The sequence below is a fragment of the Scomber japonicus genome, chromosome 14, assembly GCF_027409825.1.
Source record: "Scomber japonicus isolate fScoJap1 chromosome 14, fScoJap1.pri, whole genome shotgun sequence".
In the NCBI taxonomy this organism is placed as follows: Eukaryota; Metazoa; Chordata; class Actinopteri; order Scombriformes; family Scombridae; genus Scomber; species Scomber japonicus.
Window position 1 is genome coordinate 1,100,774 of NC_070591.1, and position 22,977 is coordinate 1,123,750.

Here is a 22,977-nt window from a genome sequence, read left to right on the forward strand (position 1 = left end):
CATCAGGAGATCCAACAGTTCCTGAAGTCAGAGAACAGATCAGAGAAGAAACTATCTGAGATCCACTGCTCAGCTCTGGCCTACATGCTTCAGATGTCAGTGGAGGTTCTGGATGAGTTTAACCTGAAGAAGTACAACACATCAGAGGAGGGACGACGGCGACTGATGCCAGCTGTGAGGAACTGCAGAAAGGCTCAGTAAGTCCAGATGTGATTAACATTATAAATTACACACACACTCACAGCACACTGAGACAGCATCAGCTGAACTGAGAGTGTTCTGGTAGCTTACTGGTCTGTGCTTTGATTCTGGTGCTGGACCTTTGTTGCATGTCATTCTCTGTCTCTCTCTCCACTTGTTTCCTGTTTATCTCTCAACTGTCCATTAAAGGAATAAAACGCCTCAGAAAACAAAGATTTAAAATATTAAAAAGATGATCTGAACCACTGATGAGAAGATCAAATGTTGAACAAAATAGTGAATGTCAAACTGTTTGATCATCAAATGCATGAAGTAAATATAAAGTGTCCTCTTTCATGATAACATATGTTGTAATATCTGTGTCATTACAGACTTTATGACTGTGGACTCTCAGAGACTCACTGTGAAGTTTTGGCCTCAGCTCTGAAGTGCAACCCCTCCCATCTGACAGATCTGGACCTGTGTAACAACAAACTGTCTGATTCATCAGTGAAGCGTCTGTCTGCTGGACTGGAGAGTCCAAACTGTAGACTGAAGGCTCTGAGGTCAGTTCACTGACTGTAGCTTTGGTAAATCGGGGGGGCATCCAATTTGTCAAATTGCATGCCCCCCCCAACTATCTGACCTGAGTCAATAGATCTCAGAGCCCTACTGGGTTTATATTCTACTAACATGTCATTCATGTATTCTGGACTTAAACCATTTAGTGATTTGTAGACCAGTAGCAGAACTTTAAAATCAGAAGACCGTTACAGTAGTCGAGTTTACTTGAGATGAAAGCATGAATCAACTTCTCCTGGTCTGTTTGAGATATAAAACCTTTCACTCTGGATATGTTCTTAAGCTGATAGAAGCTGTTTTAGTGATTGATTTGATGTGACTGCTGAAGGTCAGATCTGAGTCTATCAGCACGCCAAGGTTTCGGACTTGGTCTGTAGTTTTTAGAGAGAGTGACTCCAGATGTTTACTGACAGCAATCCTCTTCTCTTTATTGCCAAAAACAATGACCTCAGTTTTGTCCTGATTTAATTGAAGGAAGTTCTGCAGAATTTGACCCAAGGGCAGCATATATAGACTGAACAGAAGGGGTCCAAGAACTGACCCCTGAGGAACTAGGACTGTTCTGCTGAGTCCTCCAAGTAGGACCTGAACCAGTCTAGGACTGTTCGACTGAGTCCTCCAAGTAGGACCTGAACCAGTCTAGGACTGTTCCACTGAGTCCTGCCCAAGTTTCCAACCTGTTCAACAGTATACTGTGATCCACAGTGTCAAACGCAGCACTGAGATCCAACAGGACCAGAACTGACACCTTGCCTGTTGGTTCAACCTTATGTCATTTAACACTCTAATAAGAGCTGTTTCTGTAAGCTTATCAACTGTAGCAAACAGAGTGCGAGTGTTGTTGATGTTCTTATTAATAATTTCAGAAAAGTGTCGTTGTCTAGCTTTGAGTAACTCATAGTTAAAATTACAAAGACTGTTTGTTTGTGGAGGTCAAGGTGAATTTGAAGTTTAGTTTTTCTCCACTTCCTGCATTCTGTTTTTAAAGCCTTTACCATCATAGTGTCCCTCCATGATGTTTTGCTGCTCAAAGTTGTCTTAGTTTTAATAGGTGCAACAGCATCTAATGGCCTTTGAGATTTACCAGTTAAATTTATCCAGGAGTTCATCAACTGACTCTGCACTCACAGTTGGTGACATAGCTATAGCCTCCATAAACTTTGCACTGGTATTCTCATTTATGTACCTTCTCCTAACAGACACATAGGTTCACTGAACATCTGGAATAATCTGTAAGTCAAAGAACACAAATTATCAGAAAGAGCCAAGTCCTTAACATCAACAGAAGAAATATCAACACCTTTAGAGATAACCAGATCCAGAGTGTGGCCTCGAGTGTGTGTTGGTCCTTTCTCATGTTGCAAGAGGCCAAAAGTGTCAAATAGAGCAGAGAGTTCTTTGACGTTACTGTCTATGTTATTGTCTACATGAATGTTAAAATCCCCTGTTATGATAAAAAAGTTGTAATCAGTGCAGACAGACATGGGATCAGATCACACAGACACACACTGTGCACATTATGGAAGCCTCAATGTAACTCCATGTTCTCTCCTTAATCTGCAAGATTAAAGCTAAACAAAGATTAAAAGTGTGCAGGTCTGAGAGAGAGTGATGAGAATGATTGTTTCATTCAAGCACAGTGAGACAGCATCAGCTGAACTGGGAGTGTTCTGGTAGCTTACTGGTCTGTGCTTTGATTCTGGTGCTGGACCTTTGTTGCATGTCATTCTCTGTCTCTCTCTCCTCTTGTTTCCTGTTTATCTCTCAACTGTCCATTAAAGGAATAAAATGCCTCACAAAAGAAAGATTTAAAATATTCAAAAAGATGATCTGAACCGCTGATGTGAAGATCAAATGTTGAACAAAATAATGAATGTCAAACTGTTTGATCATCAAATGCATGAAGTAAATATAAAGTGTCTCTTTCATGATAACATATGTTGTAATATTTGTGTCATTACAGACTTTATGACTGTGGACTCTCAGAGACTCACTGTGAAGTTTTGGCCTCAGCTCTGAAGTGCAACCCCTCCCATCTGACACATCTGAACCTAAGTCTCAACAAACTGTCTGATTCATCAGTGAGGCGTCTGTCTGCTGGACTGGAGAGTCCAAACTGTAGACTGGAGACTCTGAGGTCAGTTCACTGACTGTAGCTTTAGCTTAACTGGTAGACCCTTACATACCATTCGGGTCAAATTTGACCCGTTTTGACATTTGACAGCAGTAAAAATTCCCTTGAACATCATTCTTTTAGCCTGAAATTTGATGACTTTTCCTGAAGTGGCCCAAAATACATAAAAATAAAAATATTTTATCAATTTATATTTTTTGTATAGGTGTTTAACATTCTTGCACATTGAGGCTGTTACGGGTCAAATTTGACCCGTATCTTTTCAGATGGATTTTAGATCTATCAGTTTCGGTCAAATAAAGGAAAATTGTGGTTTTATGGAATCTTGAAACTTTGAGAATGTACATGTCATGTTTGTGTGCATTTTATATGGGAACAAGGTGACAAAGTTCAAGGGGACCTCAACACTGTCACAAGATGTGTCTGTGTTGTCAAAACATTTGCCCAGGTTCCTGCAGAGACTTACACCTGCTGGTCTTTGAAGGGGCAGGTGGAATCCCAAAATATTGAAATAGAAAAACATAGGAGTGATCATATATGGTGCATAGAGGGAACAGAAGCCATCCAGAGGTCAGACGGTGTCTTGACACAGACACCAGATGTGCACCTGCAATGTAATAAAATTTACAAAGTAATACATTGGAATCTGTTTGGGTTGGGAGGGAGGTGGTGGGGGTCATAACATTACAAAAGGTAGGTATGAGCTGCCATTTCAGTGACAGACATCATGGCAGCAAGACTGAAATCTCACACAAATCAAGTGCGAGTCTACCAGACTGTCAAAGCCTCATATTAGCTTCAACTGAACTTGTTACACACACACACACACACACACACACACACACACACACACACACACACACACACACACACACCCCATGGAAGCCTCAATGTAACTCCATTTTCTCTCCTTCATCTACAAGATTCACAAGCAAGGAACACATTACCAATGAGATACGTTTTAACAGATTTATTGACAGAATTTGAATGAATTGTGTATTCTTGATGCGGAACGATTCTTGATACGGTGATTCTTGATGCGGTGTGGGGAGGTCGGACGAAGGATCCGCCGCTGCGCCCGGGCAGTGACGAACCCCCAGGAACCTATAAGAGAGGAGAGAAGAACAGAAGAGAGGGCGGGGGGGAGGGAAACTCGAAAGCGAGAGTGAACGAGGGGGAAGCGGTTAGGTCTGTTTATATAGGAGCCGGAAGGGGATTGGTGTGTGTTCCCGCTCCTGAAACTGCGCTTATCAAGCTTCGATTAAAGCAATACAAAGATTAAAAAGTCTGCAGGTCTGAGAGAGAGTGACGAGAATGATTGTTTCATTCAAGCACAGTGAGACAGCATCAGCTGAACTGGGAGTGTTCTGGTAGCTTACTGGTCTGTGCTTTGATTCTGGTGCTGGACCTTTGTTGCATGTCATTCTCTGTCTCTCTCTCTCCTCTTGTTTCCTGTTTATCTCAACTGTCCATTAAAGGAATAAAATGCCTCAGAAAACAAAGATTTAAAGTATTAAAACAGATGATCTGAACCACTGATGTGAAGATCAAATGTTCATCAAAATAGTGAATGTCAAACTGTTTGATCATCGAATGCATGAAGTAAATATAAAGTGTCCTCTTTCATGAAAACATATGTTGGAATATTTGTGTCATTACAGACTCTGGGACTGTGGACTCTCAGAGACTCACTGTGAAGTTTTGGCCTCAGTTCTGAAGACCAACCCCTCCCATCTGACACATCTGGACCTGAGTAACAACAAACTGTCTGGTTCATCAGTGAAGCGTCTGTCTGCTGGACTGGAGAGTCCAAACTGTAGACTGGAGGCTCTGAAGTGAGTTCACTGACTATAGCTTTGGTAGATTTATTTCTATTTATTAAATTCAAATTCTTAAGTGAAGTTTCAAATGTTTGGTTCATAATTTTCAGGATTTGCTGAACACAAATGTGTAGAATGTAAATGTTTTCAGGAATTTAAAATCCACAGTGTTGTTATATTACACACACACACGCATTTTCTAAAACTTCTACATTTAAAACTTCTTCAGCTCTGAACAGATTATGAAACATTTAATAATTTCAAACATCAACTTTGTTTCTAAACTGACTTCATTTATTCTTTTCAGATTGAATTACTGCAGTTTGTCAAAGATCAGCTGTGATTATCTGGCCTCCGCTCTGAAGTGCAACCCCTCCCATCTGAGAGAGCTGGATCTGAGATTAAACAACCTGAAGAAATCAGACGTGAAGCAGCTGAGTGATCTTCAGCAGAGTCCAGACTGCAGACTGGAGACTCTGGAGTGAGTAGAGAGTTGGAGTCAGTCTGTGCTGGTTTCAGCAGTTTAGTATTAAACACAGTCAGTATCAAAGCAAAGATCCAGTATTTCCTGGTGAAGCTCCAACCTTCTCAGTGCTGCTTTCCTCAGTGAAGCTGTGAAAGGAGAATGGTGACAGGCTTCAGGATTGGACAGAAAGACAGAAAGAGAGAGACAGAGACAGAGACAGAGACAGAGAGAGAGAGAGAGAGAGAGAGAGAGAGAGAGAGAGAGAGAGGTCAGCCAATCAGATGAGCCAGAAGCTTGTTGTGATCATGTGTTTGAGTTGATGTGAAGACGACTGTTGTTGTTGTGTTGATGTCTGCAGGAAATAAAGCTGGATTACAGCTGACAGCCTTACAAGATGTATAGAGACAGTGATCCTCATCATCAAATCTGATCTCAAAGTGTTTGTTCTCTCATTTCAACACTAAACTATTGATCAGTTCATCTTTGTCAGAGCTCTAAGATCAGTCTGACTGCAGCCTGCAAATCACTGGCTCTGATTTCACACAAGCATCATTACGTTTAGTAACCATGTGGTCTTTATACAGACCAGAACCTCTGCTGAAGTCCAGGAATCACAGCAGCTGTTTAGCTGAGACCTCTGACTGATTGTCATGTGATGATTTAACAGCAGGAAACATCTTCAAATCCCACAGAGACTCTGTAGCTTTAAACTTTGATAAGAGTTGACATGTATCAGCAGTAAATCCATCAGTAAACTGATGAGTGAATGTCTCTGTTTCTGCAGTAATGATGTGTTCATGACTCTCAGCACTTTATTTCCTCTGTGTACTTTAGTGAAATCTGCAGAGGAAACACACTTGATAGTAAAAGTGTGTTTTACTAACCCTAACCCAACACGTTAATATGAGAGCTGAAAGGAAGCAAGCTACGCTGCACAGCTGTTCCACTTCTGGTCTGAACAGGACTGAAGTCCCTGCTGCTCTTTATACTGGATGTGCTGCATCACTGACTGACAGCTGATCAAGTGAGTCTCACTAAACACTCATTTATCTCCTCTGTTCTTTCTTCTTCTCTCATCAGCTGGTGGACACCATGATCTCTGTCAGAGTGAGAGTGAACACCCAGGAGTGTTGAGAGAGGATCAGCTGGATCCTGATGATCCATCTGATGATAACAGGCGTTTCTAATAAACATAGAAATAAATGAATATGAGTTTTTATCCTGTGTAGAGCTTCAGCTTCATGTTTAACATCTATTTTTATTGTAGTTGTTTTTCTGTCTTTGTGTATAAATGACTCATATTTGATTGATTATTCTTATTTCTTTAAAGTTCAGGAAATAATTGTGTAATTTGGTGATTTATAGTTATTCATTCAGTCATTTATTATTGAAAAACTTTACTCTCATATATTCAATTATATGTTTGCATGTTTGTCTGAGCAGGAGGAAGAGCACCAGGGGGTAACAGCACCACCAAGTGATGATACAAGAAATTTTAAAAACATTTTTTAATGTAGAAAAGGAGCGTCACTCTAGTTAGAGATGTCTCTGTTAATCATTTTGTATATGAAACAAACATGTAGAAAAATTAATACATTTAAGAAGCGTGTCCAAAAACTTCACATCAACATTAAAAGACAGACTCCACATGACACACATCCTTCATAAAATACACAACTACTCCTAACCCTGACCATCTCTCATCAGCCTGATGGGAGGAGTCCAAGCTAATAATCAGGAGACAGATGTGTGATGGAATATCTTTAGTCTGTTTAATACTGAACTCTTTTAAAGTTCTGCTACTGGTCTACAAATCACTGAATGGTTTAGGTCCAGAATACATGAATGACATGTTAGTAGAATATAAACCCAGTAGAGCTCTGAGATCTACTGACTCAGGTCAGATAGTTGAGCCCAGAGCTCTGAGATCTACTGACTCAGGTCAGATAGTTGAGCCCAGAGCTCTGAGATCTACTGACTCAGGTCAGATAGTTGAGCCCAGAGCTCTGAGACTACTGACTCAGGTCAGATAGTTGAGCCCAGAGTTCAAACTAAACATGATGAAGCAGCTTTTACACAACTGGAACAAACTAGCAGCAGAACTGAAATCATTTTTAAATCCAGGTTAAAAACACTTCTCTTCTCCTGAGCTTATGATTGAGCTCTTTTAAAGCACTTTACATTTTAATCATTAATTTGCACTATGTCCTTTTAATGATTTTAAAGCTAATTATTATTTTATGCTGCAATCTTATATTTAATGCTCTATTCTAGCATTTTATTTTCTGTACTTTGGTTTTTAAATGTTTTAATGTTTCCATGTTTTTACACTTATTGGGTTTTATTTTATTTTTTTTTAAATTGTATATTTTAATGTGTTTTGTTTCCAATTCTTACTGTTAAATGTTTGTTTTATGTAAAGCACATTGAGTTGCCATTGTGTATGTAATGCACTATATAAATAAAGCTTCCTTGCCTTTAAAACTATTTCAGGTTTCAGAGTCGTGCTGCTGCTGCTTGTAACTCCATCTGCTCCTTCCTGATGACCTGCAGGAGACTGACTGTGGTTTCAGGTTATTCTGTTATACTCTGACTTCCTGTGGCAGCTCAGTGTGCAGATGTGATCGCGGTTTGGCAGCTTGTTGAGCCGACTGTAAACCTGGAGAACTGAGAGATGACACAGAAACTACATCTGGAGAGAATAGCTGTTATTTATATCCTGTCATAATAGAGATGTTAAACATGGTCAAAGTTGAGACATTTGAGGTGAACATACTATATGTAGAAATGCTGCCTGTAAGTTAAAAATCATCCTGCTCTGAACGCTTCATTAGTGACAGTCTTCCCACATTCCCATAAATGACTGACTGGCTGAGGCGACTAAATGAGGAGATCCAGACACAGATGATGTTCAGCACGTGGTACTTTTTATTTTCTCCAGCACACCATGGTCACCAACATCTGACAATAACCATCCTTCACCAAATGACTGTCTTGTATATCCTGTTGCCTACTAAAACTTACTGGCACATACCATCTTATCATTACACACACCAACCTAAATATACAATAAATATTTACATAAAACCCCACTACCAACTATAAATACAATAAATATATTACCAAACATCACCTGAATAAATAGCTATAAAAAATTTACAGATACATACAAATACAAGCAAGTAAACTCTCCTCTACATACTTCCCACTTGGTGCCTCCCTCCCAAATAACTGGACACCCTGGGAGGAAGAGAAGTGGCAGAGGTAAGTTTTATGCTTCTTATACAAAAACAAGATGGCGCGTACAAGCGGCCGAAATGAGCTTCCTCCGTAGGCTGGCTGGGCTCTCCCTTAGAGATAGGGTGAGAAGCTCAGTTATCCGGAGGAGATCGGAGTAGACCCGCTGCTCCTCCGCGATGAGAGGAACCAGATGAGGAGGCTCGGGCATCTAGTCAGGATGCCTCCCGGACGCCTCCCTGGTGAGGTGTTCAGGGCCCGTCCCACCAGTAGGAGACCCAGGACGCTGGAGAGACTATGTCTCTCGGCTGGCCTGGGAACGCCTCGGGATCCCCCGGGAAGAGCTGGACGAAGTGGCTGGGGAGAGGGAAGTCTGGGATTCCTGACTTTTTTACCAACAATCAGTTCTGAAGGATGGACAGCTGAGGCCCTCCATGGATGAAAGTAGGATCCAAATATTGTATTAATAAAGGGTTGATATCAGATCGAGTAATTAAAAATGTCTTTAAAATTAAAACACAGGGCACGCAGGTGGAACCAATAATGTAATAACTTTTTGCCAATTATGTTATTGGCCTGTTAAAAAAAACAACTTCATATCCAATAAATGAAACTTAAATAAAGTGATTTCAGGTTCTACTTCTACACAAGAAGCTTAGAGCTCCTCCTAGTGGCTGAAAGTAGATGTTCAGCTCAGTGACTCATTGCAGCAAGACAGCATGGAGGTCACAGTTAGACCACCACCCATGATTTGGTTTTATTGACCCGTCTCTAGTTCTTCTTCTTCTTAGCTTTTATTTAACCAGGTTAATTACAAGGGAGACCTGGCCAAGACAGCAGCGATACACTTACAGTATAAAGATAAAAAGTAAAAAAATCAGTAAAATATATTTACTGATTTTTTAAAATATATTTAAAAAAATATATTTACGATTAAATATATTTACGTACGTGTGTGATAGCTCTATTTACATCTGGAAATACAATCTCCTGAAGCTTAAACTCGAGAGTGTTATTATTAACACTTGTTCAGAAACATGTTTGGACCAACAGAAGGAAAAGAGAACCTGATGTGTGTCGTGACTTATGGCAGGAGATCTGGCATTCTGCCATTTGGAGTCCAGAGGAGGAGAAGAGTTTGTGTAGGAAACTGAGTTTATGGGTTGAAAGGTTGATCCACATCTTTATATCACTTTAATATGTAGACAGTCACATGTTGGTCTGAGGTGAGTCCCAGCTACAGGCCTGGAGTCCAGAGGGCCTGATCTGTTTAAATGTTATTGGCTTCATTTCCTTCCTGGTATGTTGATGATTCTTAGTTTATTGATAGGAGAGGCTAGCAGTGCTTTCAGCCAGAGAATGTCAGGCGTCACAATTTAGCAGCACTACAAATAACAATCCAAATTGTAATGTAGTTTATCTAATATAGACTGATCTGTTCATTTTATTACATTTATATTCATGTAAATGTTGTGATCACAATTTATGGGCTTACAGTCTGAAGTGACATCATCAAATGTCTTGTTTTTGTCTGACCACCAGTCCAAAACCATTAAGAAATTTTCTTTTTTTCTTTTTTAAATAAAGATTTTGAATGCATCACAATCACTAATACATGACTTCTAATAAAAAAGGGAGGAGCAGTCAGGTAGTTAATAAAGGTGAAAGTCTATTTTACAGTCAGAAGAGGAACGGAGGAAAACAGCAACTCTGAGGCAGGTGAGTGTTAATATAATAGTTAGTAGGATAATTTTAAATGTTCTTAATGTGACTGTTTAAATTCAGGTCTGAGTTTGGTTTGTGTTTTTTAACATTACTGATTAAAGTCCAACGTTGACTTTTAAATGTTCTTTCTTTGGCTCCAAAAATCAAATGTCTGGTTTTGTCCGACCAACAGTCCAAAACCTGTTTACTATATTGTTAGGTTTGAGAAACTGAAAACATAATATATATATTTATAGTTTTTCCAGTTTTGTGTACCTGTTACACACACACACACACACACACACACACACACACACACACACACACACTTCAAGTGACCTTCAGCAAAGACAGGTAGGCAATAAAGGTGAAAGTCCATTTAGACGCCATTTCACAGTCAGTAGAGCAGAAGGAGGAAAACAGCAAGTCTGAGGCAGGTGAGTGTTAATATCAGGACTGTAAATAATGATTACTGTCATTATTGATCAATCTGATGATTATTTATCACATTCATTGTTTAGTTGATTAAAGTGTGTCAGAATAATGTGAAATGACAGAGTTTGAGGTGTTGTTTCCTGTTGTTGTTTTCCTGGTTTGTGCGTCCTCACAGCGATGTAACGTGACTCACTGCTGAGCTCTAAATAGAGAGAAGTCACAGTTAAGAAACACACACATGTTTATCTGAAGTCTGTTTGTTGGATTTAAACCAGAGTCAAAGTTTCTCTTTGTGATGACTAGAAAACACACATGGTTGTAGTTAAAGTCATGTCAACTAATAAGAAGCTACTAAGTTGAGAGGCAGGACTGGGTTTATTATACTGTGTATGTGTGTGTGTCTCCAGTGTTACTGGTTTACCTCTCAGACTCCAGAAGATGAAGAAAGAGGAGGAAGAGGAGTACGGAGCAGAGTCAGTAATATCCAGCTGTCTGTCTATGAAGAGTGACCGGTCTAAAGGTCTTCCTCTAAACTTCAGTAATGAACCTGGACCCTCAGACACAAAGTAAGAGACTGTTTCTACTGTAAACTGACCTGAAGATGATTCGGTTTAATATCATTTAAAAACAAACACCACTGACTGACAACACACACTCTACTAAACCATCTCCATCAGTTATCAGTGAGTCTGAAGATCTTCTGCAGCAGGTTCAGACATTTAAATATAAAGTATCAGCTGATGTGTTTATCAAAGCTGTGCAGCTCATGAAAATGTGTGTAAATGATTCAGTCAGACTTCATGCATGCATCAGACTCTACAAACACACTGAGTTTACAGGAGATAAATGTTCAGGATGTGTCATATTCATTCACAGTGTTTACACATGAAGAAGACAAGACACGTTTATTGTATAGAACATTTCAACAACGAGACAATTCAAAGTGATTCATATAAAACTTGAAATACATCAAGACAGGATATAAAAGCAACACAAGTAGAAACAGAGAAACACTAATGAAAAGATGCATTATGAAGATATTTAGCAGAGCTCTCTGTTCAGCAGCAGTCTGTTATTTTTCACTAGTGGACTTCTCAGAGGTTGAAGAACAGAAAGTGTGTAAGTGTGTAAATACTGACAGTCTGGACTGTTTATGTGGGGAAAGAGCTGCATGCAGCTTGGAGCTGTCGGTTGGCCTCCAGAGTAGCTTAAAGGAGCCTGTGGAGTTTTCTAACAGACTAATGTCACGTTTACATTGACTTACTTACCAAAATACATACTACTTGTGGTCTAACTAATGTGTTGAATCCACTTCCCTCCTCATCAAACATCTATTTTAAGTCCTGCATTGTTTACATCCATGTTTACTAGCTTGCAGTCTTCTTCTTCTTCTCTGCCTTTGCTGACACATTGTTGTCTCTGTTTAATTACTGTTGAACTCTTGTAATCTTACTTTATATCAAACTGAATGTGTTGAATCTCAGAGTCTGAAGAACAGAAACTGTGTAAGTGTGTAAATACTGACAGTCTGGACTGTTTATGTGGGGAAAGAGCTGCATGCAGCTTGTGAGCTGTCGGTTGGCCTCCACTAATGTCATGTGACATAAAGAATGTGTTCATGTCCACAGAGAGAGGAAGAGGAGGGCTGTTTCTGTGGAGGAGCAGCTGTCCTGCTGTTCCTTGTGTCAGGACGTCCTGAAGGATCCAGTCTCTACCAGCTGTGGACACTGGTTCTGCAGACAGTGCATCACCTCATACTGGGACCAGTCTGCTTCATCAGGAGACTCCTCCTGTCCCCAGTGTGCAGAAAGATCCAGAACCAGACCTGGACTGCAGACAGACAGTCAGACCAGCACTGTACAAAGTAAGACTGAAGATCTGTCTGCTGATGTCATCATCTCAAACAGGAATCTACCTCCTCTATCCTACTGAACATTAACAGTCACACTGATTTCTGTTTCATTCTACCTTCTTTCTACTCTTTCAGCAGAAAGTGGTCTGCAGGAGGTTTTAGATGAACATCAGATCAGTCTGAGCAGCACATGTGAATGTGTGACTCAAGGAATTGATGAAGCAGGAAGTAAAATCCTCCTCATCAGCATCTTCACTGAGGTCCACATCACACAGGGACAGAGTGAAGAGGTTAATACCCAACATGAGGTGAGGCAGCTTGAAACAGCTTCCAAGATGAAGACCCTCCATAACGCTCCAATCAAGTGTCAGGACATCTTTAAAGTCTTACCTGACCAACAGAAACACATCAGAGTGGTTCTGATGAACGGCGTTGCTGGCGTTGGAAAAACCTTCTCAGTACTGAAGTTCACTCTGGACTGGGCACAGCACTCCGAAAACCAAGATATCAGTCTGCTGATTCTGTTCTCGTTCAGGTCGCTGAACTTGGTCAAAGATGAGCAGTACAGTCTGCTCATGCTGATCCATGTTTTCTATCCGACATTACAGAAGCTCACAGCAGAGAAGCTCGCTGGCTGTAAAGTTTTGTTCATCTTTGACGGCCTGGATGAAAGCAGACTTTCACTGGATTTCAACAACAGTAAGGTCGTGTCTGATGTCACACAGAAGTCATCAGTCAGCGTGCTGCTGACAAACCTCATCAAGGGGAAGCTGCTTCCATCGGCTCTCATCTGGATAACTTCCCGACCTGCAGCAGCCAATCAGATCCCTCCTTCATGTGTTAGCAGGGTAACAGAAGTACGAGGCTTCACTGATGACCAGAAGGAGGAGTACTTCAGGAGGAGATTCAGTGATGAAGAGCAGTCCAGCAAAATCATCTCACACATCAAGACATCCAGGAGCCTCCACATCATGTGTCACATCCCAGTCTTCTGCTGGATAACTGCTACAGTTCTGGACCACATGTTGTCTCCAGACCAGAGAGGAGAGCTGCCCAAGACCCTGACTGACCTGTACTCACACTTCCTGCTGGTTCAGACAAAGAGGAAGAAGAACAAGTATGATGAGGGACATGAGACGAGTCCACAGGAGCTGACGGAGGCTGACAGGAACCTTCTTCTGAAGCTGGGGAGGCTGGCGTTTGAACAACTGGAGAAAGGAAACATCATGTTCTACCAAGAAGACCTGGAGCAATGTGGTCTTGACGTCACAGAGGCCTCTGTGTTATCAGGAGTTTGTACACAGATCTTCAAAAGGGAGAGTGTGATCTTCCAGAAAACAGTCTACAGCTTTGTTCATCTGAGCATTCAGGAGTTTCTGGCTGCAGTCTACATGTACCACTGTTACACCAGCAGGAAGACAAAGGTACTGAAGGACTTCCTGGGAGAATCAAAACTAAAGTCTGTCCTCAAGAAAGTTTCAGCTCATTTCAGAAACAATCCACCAGACAGTGATCATGGTTTATCATCTCTGGATGACTTCCTGAAGAGAGCTATGAAGAAATCTCTCCGGAGTAAAAATGGCCACTTGGACCTGTTTGTCCGCTTCCTTCATGGCCTCTCTCTGGAGTCCAACCAGAGTCTCTTAGGAGGCCTGCTGGGTCAGACAGACAACAGTCCAGAAACCATCCAGAGAGTCATCAACAACCTGAAGGAGATGAACAGTGGTGATATCTCTCCTGACAGAAGCATCAACATCTTCCACTGTCTGATGGAGATGAACGACCGCTCAGTACATCAGGAGATCCAAGAGTTCCTGAAGTCAGAGAACAGATCAAAGAAGGAACTCTCTGTGTTTGACTGCTCAGCTCTGGCCTACATGCTGCAGATGTCAGAGGAGGTTCTGGATGAGTTTAACCTGAAGAAGTACAACACATCAGAGGAGGGACGACGGAGACTGATCCCAGCTGTGAGGAACTGCAGAAAGGCTGAGTAAGTCCAGATGTGATTAACATTATAAATCACACACACAGACACACACAGCACAGTGAGACAGCATCAGCTGAACTGGGAGTGTTCTGGTAGCTTACTGGTCTGTGCTTTGATTCTGGTGCTGGACCTTTGTTGCATGTCATTCTCTGTCTCTCTCTCTCTCCTCTTGTTTCCTGTTTATCTCTCAACTGTCCATTAAAGGAATAAAACGCCTCACAAAACAAAGATTTAAAGTATTAAAACAGATGATCTGAACCACTGATGTGAAGATCAAATGTTCATCAAAATAGTGAATGTCAAACTGTTTGATCATCAAATGCATGAAGTAAATATAAAGTGTCTCTTTCATGATAACATATGTTGTACTATTTGTGTCATTACAGACTTTATGACTGTGGACTCTCAGAGACTCACTGTGAAGTTTTGGCCTCAGCTCTGAAGTGCAACTCCTCCCATCTGACACATCTGGACCTGAGTAACAACAAACTGTCTGATTCATCAGTGAAGCGTCTGTCTGCTGGACTGGAGAGTCCAAACTGTAGACTGAAGACTCTGAGGTCAGTTCACTGACTGTAGCTTTGGTAAATCGGGGGGGGGCATGCAATTTGTCAAATTGCATGCCCCCCCCCCAACTATCTGACCTGAGTCAATAGATCTCAGAGCCCTACTGGGTTTATATTCTACTAACATGTCATTTATGTATTCTGGACCTAAACCATTCAGTGATTTGTAGACCAGTAGCAGAACTTTAAAATCAGAAGACCGTTACTACTTAGTCGAGTCTACTTGAGATGAAAGCATGAATCAACTTCTCCTGGTCTGTTTGAGACATAAAACCCTTCACTCTGGATATGTTCTTAAGCTGATTTGATGTGACTGCTGAAGGTCAGATCTGAGTCTATCAGCACGCCAAGGTTTCGGACTTGGTCCCTAGTTTTTAGAGAGAGTGACTCCAGATGTTTACTGACAGCAATCCTCTTCTCTTTATTGCCAAAAACAATGACCTCAGTTTTGTCCTGATTTAATTGAAGGAAGTTCTGCAGAATTTGACCCAAGGGCAGCATATATAGACTGAACAAAAGGGGTCCAAGAACTGACCCCTGAGGAACTCCATAGAGCCACTCGTTCGGATTCATAACTTCCAATGGTCACACAATAACTCTGCTCTCCCAAGTAGGACCTGAACCAGTCTAGGACTGTTCCGCTGAGTCCTGCCCAAGCTTCCAACCTGTTCAACAGTATACTGTGGTCCACAGTGTCAAACGCAGCACTGAGATCCAACAGGACCAGAACTGACACCTTGCCTGTTGGTTCAACCTTATGTCATTTAACACTCTAATAAGAGCTGTTTCTGTTTTTGTAAGCTTATCAACTGTAGCAAACAGAGTACGAGTGTTGTTGATGTTCTTAATAATTTCAGAAAAGTGTCGCTGTCTAGCTTTGAGTAACTCATAGTTAAAATTACAAAGACTTTGTTTGTAGAGGTCAAGGTGAATTTGAAGTTTAGTTTTTCTCCACTTCCTGCTTTCTGTTTTTAAAGCCTTTACCATCATAGTGTTCCTCCATGATGTTTTGCTGCTCAAAGTTGTCTTAGTTTTAATAGGTGCAATAGCATCTAATGGCCTTTGAGATTTACCAGTTAAATTTATCCAGGAGTTCATCAACTGACTCTGCACTCACAGTTGGTGACATAGCTATAGCCTCCATAAACTTTGCACTGGTATTCTCATTTATGTACCTTCTACTAACAGACAGAGGTTCACTGAACATCTGGAATAATCTGTAAGTCAAAGAACACAGAAATGATCAGAAAGAGCCAAGTCCTTAACATCAACAGAAGACATGTCAACACCTTTAGAGATAACCAGATCCAGAGTGTGGCCTCGAGTGTGTGTGGGCCCTTTCACATGTTGCAAGAGGCCAACAGTGTCAAGTAGAGCAGAGAGTTCTTTGGCATTACTGTCCGTGTTATTGTCTACATGAATGTTAAAATCCCCTGTTATGATAAAAAAGTTGTAAGCAGTGCAGACAGACATGGGATCAGATCACACAGACACACTGTGCACATTATGGAAGCCTCAATGTAACTCCATGTTCTCTCCTTCATCTGCAAGATTAAAGCAAAACAAAGATTAAAGTGTGCAGGTCTGAGAGAGAGTGATGAGAATGACTGTTTCATTCAAGCACAGTGAGACAGCATCAGCTGAACTGGGAGTGTTCTGGTAGCTTACTGGTCTGTGCTTTGATTCTGGTGCTGGACCTTTGTTGCATGTCATTCTCTGTCTCTCTCTCCTCTTGTTTCCTGTTTATCTCTCAACTGTCCATTAAAGGAATAAAATGCCTCAGAAAACAAAGATTTAAGATATTCAAAAAGATGATCTGAACCACTGATGTGAAGATCAAATATTGATCAAAATAGTGAATGTCAAACTGTTTGATCATCAAATGCATGAAGTAAATATAAAGTGTCCTCTTTCATGATAACATATGTTGTAATATTTGTATCATTACAGACTTTATGACTGTGGACTCTCAGAGACTCACTGTGAAGTTTTGGCCTCAGCTCTGAAGTCCAACCCTCATCTGACAGAACTGGACCTGAGTCTCAACAAACTGTCTGATTCATCAGTGAAGCGTCTGTCTGCTGGACTGGAGTGTCTAAACTGTAGACTGGAGACCCTGAGGTGAATTCAAAATTCCCTTAAACATCATTCTTTTAGCCTGAAATTTGATGACTTTTCCTGAAGTGACCCAAAATACATAAAAATAAAACTATTTTATCAATTTATATTTTTTGTATAGGTGCTTAACATTTTTGCACATTGAGGCTGTTACGGGTCAAATGTGACCCGTATCTTTTCAGATGGATTTTCAATCTACCAGTTTGTGTCAAATAAAGGAAAATTGTGGTTTTATAGAATCTTGAAACTTGGAGAATGTACATGTCATGTTTGTGTGCATTTTATATGGGAACGAGGTGACAAAGTTCATGGGGACCTCAACACTATCACAAGATGTGTCTGTGTTGCCACAACATTTGCCCAGGTTCCTGCAGAGACTTACACCTGCTTGTCTTTGAAGGGGCAGGTGGAATCCCAAAATACTGAAATAGTAAAACATAGGAGTGATCATATATGGTGCATAGAGGGAACAGAAGCCATCCAGAGGTCAGACGGTGTCTTGACACAGACACCAGATGTGCACCTGCAATGTAATAAAATGTACAAAGTAACAAATTGGAATCTGTTTGGGTTGGGAGGGAGGTGGTGGGGGTCATAACATTACAAAGGTAGGTATGACTGAAATCTCACACAAATCAAGTGCGAGTCTACCAGACAGTCAAAGCCTCATATTAGCTTCAACTGAACTTATTACACACACACACACACACACACACACACACACACACACACACAGTGAGACAGCATCAGCTGAACTGGGAGTGTTCTGGTAGCTTACTGGTCTGTGCTTTGATTCTGGTGCTGGACCTTTGTTGCAGGTCATTCTCTGTCTCTCTCTCCTCTTGTTTCCTGTTTATCTCTCAACTGTCCATTAAAGGAATAAAATGCCTCACAAAACAAAGATTTAAAATATTAAAACAGATGATCTGAACCACTGATGTGAAGATCAAATGTTCATCAAAATAGTGAATGTCAAACTGTTTGATCATCAAATGCATGAAGTAAATATAAAGTTTCCTCTTTCATGATAACATATGTTGTAATATTTGTGTCATTACAGACTCTGGGACTGTGGACTCTCAGAGACTCACTGTGAAGTTTTGGCCTCAGCTCTGAAGTCCAACCCCTCCCATCTGACACATCTGGACCTGAGTAACAACAAACTGTCTGGTTCATCAGTGAAGCGTCTGTCTGCTGGACTGGAGAGTCCAAACTGTAGACTGGAGGCTCTGAAGTGAGTTCACTGACTGTAGCTTTGGTAGATTTATTTCTATTTATTAAATTCAAATTCTTAAGTGAAGTTTCAAATCATTGGTTCATAATTTTCAGGATTTGCTGAACACAAATGTGTAGAATGTAAATGTTTTCAGGAATTTAAAATCCACAGTGTTGTTATATTACACACATGCACACGCATTTTCTAAAACTTCTACATTTAAAACTTCTTCAGCTCTGAACAGATTATGAAACATTTAATAATTTCAAACATGAACTTTGTTTCTAAACTGACTTCATTTATTCTTTTCAGATTGAATTACTGCAGTTTGTCAAAGATCAGCTGTGATTATCTGGCCTCCGCTCTGAAGTGCAACCCCTCCCATCTGAGAGAGCTGGATCTGAGATTAAACAACCTGAAGAAATCAGACGTGAAGCAGCTGAGTGATCTTCAGCAGAGTCCAGACTGCAGACTGGAGACTCTGATGTGAGTAGAGAGTTGGAGTCAGTCTGTGCTGGTTTCAGCAGTTTAGTATTAAGCACAGTCAGTATCAAAGCAAAGATCCAGTATTTCCTGGTGAAGCTCCAACCTTCTCAGTGCTGCTTTCCTCAGTGAAGCTGTGAGAGGAAAATGGTGACAGGCTTCAGGATTGGACAGAAAGACAGAGAGAGAGAGAGAACAGTCAGCCAATCAGATGAGCCAGAAGCTTGTTGTGATCATGTGTTTGAGTCGATGTGAAGACAACTGTTGTTGTTGTGTTGATGTCTGCAGGAAATAAAGCTGGATTACAGCTGACAGCCTTACAAGATGTATAGAGACAGTGATCCTCATCATCAAATCTGATCTCAAAGTGTTTGTTCTCTCATTTCAACACTAAACTATTGATCAGTTCATCTTTGTCAGAGCTCTAAGATCAGTCTGACTGCAGCCTGCAAATCACTGGCTCTGATTTCACACAAGCATCATTACGTTTAGTAACCATGTGGTCTTTATACAGACCAGAACCTCTGCTGAAGTCCAGGAATCACAGCAGCTGTTTAGCTGAGAGCTCTGACTGATTGTCATGTGATGATTTAACAGCAGGAAACATCTGCAAATCCCACAGAGACTCTGTAGCTTTAAACTTTGATAAGAGTTGACATGTATCAGCAGTAAATCCATCAGTAAACTGATGAGTGAATGTCTCTGTTTCTGCAGTAGTGATGTGTTCATGACTCTCAGCACTTTATTTCCTCTGTGTACTTGAGTGAAATCTGCAGAGGAAACACACTTGATAGTAAAAGTGTGTGCAGGTGTGTGAGCTTAGAGCTCAGTGTGTTCACTCCAACACGTTAACATGAGAGCTGAAAGGAAGCAAGCTACGCTGCACAGCTGTTCCACTTCTGGTCTGAACAGGACTGAAGTCCCTGCTGCTCTTTATACTGGATGTGCTGCATCACTGACTGACAGCTGATCAAGTGAGTCTCACTAAACACTCATTTATCTCCTCTGTTCTTTCTTCTTCTCTCATCAGCTGGTGGACACCATGATCTCTGTCAGAGTGAGAGTGAACATCCAGGAGTGTTGAGAGAGGATCAGCTGGATCCTGATGATCCATCTGATGATAACAGGTGTTTCTAATAAACATAGAAATAAATGAATGAGTTTTTATTCTGTGTAGAGCTTCAGCTTCATGTTTAACATCTATTTTTATTGTAGTTGTTTTTCTGTCTTTGTGTATTAATGACTCATATTTGATTGATTATTCTTATTAATTTCTTTAAAGTTTAGGAACTAATTGTGTAATTTGGTGATTTATAGTTATTCATTCAGTCATTTATTATTGAAAAACTTTACTCTCATATGTTCAATTATATGTTTGCATGTTTGTCTGAGCAGGAGGAAGAGAACCAGGGGGTAACAGCACCACCAAGTGATGATACAAGAAATTTTAAAAACATTTTTTTAATGTAGAAAAGGAGAGTCAGTCTAGTTAGAGATGTCTCTGTTAATCGTTTTGTATATGAAACAAACATGTAGAAAAATTAATACATTTAAGAAGCGTGTCCAAAACCTTCACATCCACATTAAAAGACAGAGTCCATCTGACACACATCCTTCATAAAATACACAACTACTCCTAACCCTGACCATCTCTCATCAGCCTGATGGGAGGAGTCAAAGCTAATAATCAGGGGACAGAAGTGTGATGGAATATCTTTAGTCTGTTTAATAGTCTGAACTCTTTTAAAGTTCTGCTACTGGTCTACAGATCACTGAATGGTTTAGGTCCAGAATACATGAATGACATGTTAGTAGAATATAAACCCAGTAGAGCTCTGAGATCTACTGACTCAGGTCAGATAGTTGAGCCCAGAGCTCTGAGATCTACTGACTCAGGTCAGATAGTTGAGTCCAGAGCTCTGAGATCTACTGACTCAGGTCAGATAGTTGAGCCCAGAGCTCTGAGATCTACTGACTCAGGTCAGATAGTAGAGCCCAGAGCTCTGAGATTTACTGACTCAGGTCAGATAGTTGAGCCCAGAGCTCTGAGATCTACTGACTCAGGTCAGATAGTTGAGCCCAGAGCTCTGAGAGCTACTGACTCAGGTCAGATAGTGGAGCCCAGAGTTCAAACTAAACATGGTGAAGCAGCTTTTACACAACTGGAACAAACTACCAGCAGAACTGAAATCATTTTTAAATCCAGGTTAAAAACATTTCTCTTCTCCTGAGCTTATGATTGAGCTCTTTTAAAGCACTTTACATTTTAATCTTTCATTTGCACTCTATGTCCTTTTAATGATTTTAAAACGAATTATTATTTTATGCTGCAATCTTATATTTAATGCTCTATTCTAGCATTTCTTTGGTTTTTAATTTAATGTTTTAATTTTTTGTTTCCAATTCTTTCTGTTAAATGTTTGTTTTATGTAAAGCACATTGAGTTGCCATTGTGTATGAAATGCACTATATAAATAAAGCTTCCTTGCCTTTAAAACTATTTCAGGTTTCAGAGTCGTGCTGCTGCTGCTTGTAACTCCATCTGCTCCTTCCTGATGACCTGCAGGAGACTGACTGTAGTTTCAGGTTATTCTGTTATACTCTGACTTCCTGTGGCAGCTCAGTGTGCAGATGTGATCGCGGTTTGGCAGCTTGTTGAGCCGACTGTAAACCTGGAGAACTGAAAGACGACACAGAAACTACATCTGGAGAGAATAGCTGTTATTTATATCCTGTCATAATCGAGATGTTAAACGTGGTCAAAGTTGAGACATTTGAGGTGAACATACTATATGTAGAAATGCTGCCTGTAAGTTAAAAATCATCCTGCTCTGAACGCTGAACATACTCATGGCTGGTGTGCAGGGGTTAAGCGGTTACAGCCCATGCCATATACATAGCCGACCCTAAAGATTGATAAGCACCTAATCAAAGCACAATGTTTGTTTTTTGGGTTTTTTTTATTACCAGTTGAACCTGACACTGTCACAATCAGCAGGTGAGCCCAACTCAGAGTTGGAGTGGTAGAAAAAAAGATGGTTTTATTGCTAGAGCAATGAATAATGGTGAGGGGGGGAATCCAGGTGACAGAGATTGAGGGGAGAGGGTTGATGGCTGGGAGGTCAGCAAGATTGGAGGCGTAATGGCTGGCGGTGAGCTTGACTGAGGGGGTAACAAGCAGGCAGAGATCTAAGGGACTGGAGGGAAGGACCAGTGTTTTATGCTGCAGGGATAATTACTAAATGCAGATCAGGTGTGCAGCAGGGGGCAGGTGTGTAGAATGAGCAGTCATCAGGAGAGCGTGAGGGAGGCACCACGTCCTCAACACAGACACACACAGACAGAAACAGGTAGGGGCAAGGGAGAAAAACAGAAAAAACAAAGACATGGTCATGACTGTGATAGACACACAGTGCTGAGCTTTATCTCAAATTAATGTTCAGATTCCCAGTTTTCAGATAACGTACATCACTTCTAGGTGGCGTGTACTGTTGACCTGCATTCTCCCCATAAAGATCTCCTGTCCACCAGTCCAAAACCATATGAAATTTTCTTTTTGTCTTTTTTAAATAAAGATTATGAAGATTTTGAATGCATCACGATCACTAACACATGACTTCTAATAAAAAAGGGAGGAGCAGTCAGTTTAGTCAATAAAGGTGAAAGTCTATTTTACAGTCAGAAGAGGAACGGAGGAAAACAGCAACTCTGAGGCAGGTGAGTGTTAATATAGTAGTTAGTAGGATCATTTTAAATGTTCTTAATGTGACTGTTTAAATTCAGGTCTGAGTTCATGACGACACCAAGATTTCTGGTTTGGTTTGTGTTTTCAAAAAAATCAAATGTCTTGTTTAGTCTGACCAGCAGTCCAAAACCTGAAGATATTTAGTTTACTATATAGTTAAGACAAAGAAAAGAGAATTATCAAGTCTGAGAAACTGAAAACATGTTTTGTTTTTTGTTTTTTAGTGAAAGATTATTAAGGTTTGTATCCATGTATACATGCAATGACACAAACAGACTTGCAGTAAAGACGAAGGAAGCAGCAGACAGGTAGGCAGTAAAGGTGAAAGTCCGTTCAGATGCCATTTAACAGTGAACTCATTAAACATTGCTCCGGTCCAACCTTCGCAGTCTACCTGGGACAAGCATAGATCAGATCTATGTAGACCAGGTGCTTTGAAGGGTGTGGCCCCT

The 22,977-nt window shown here is 40.6% G+C and overlaps 1 protein-coding gene across 1 annotated transcript in view; it reads left to right on the plus strand.

The window, feature by feature from the left end:
• The window catches only part of LOC128373224 (protein NLRC3-like), a 45,449-nt gene extending 25,236 nt beyond the window's left edge, over positions 1 to 20,213 (plus strand). Inside the window, exons 4-5 of the mRNA XM_053333518.1 lie at positions 16,914 to 16,978; positions 20,176 to 20,213. Coding sequence (XP_053189493.1) covers positions 16,914 to 16,978; positions 20,176 to 20,213 — 103 coding nt within the window. The remainder of the gene's footprint in view (positions 1 to 16,913; positions 16,979 to 20,175) is intronic.
• The last annotated feature ends 2,764 nt before the right edge of the window (positions 20,214 to 22,977 follow it).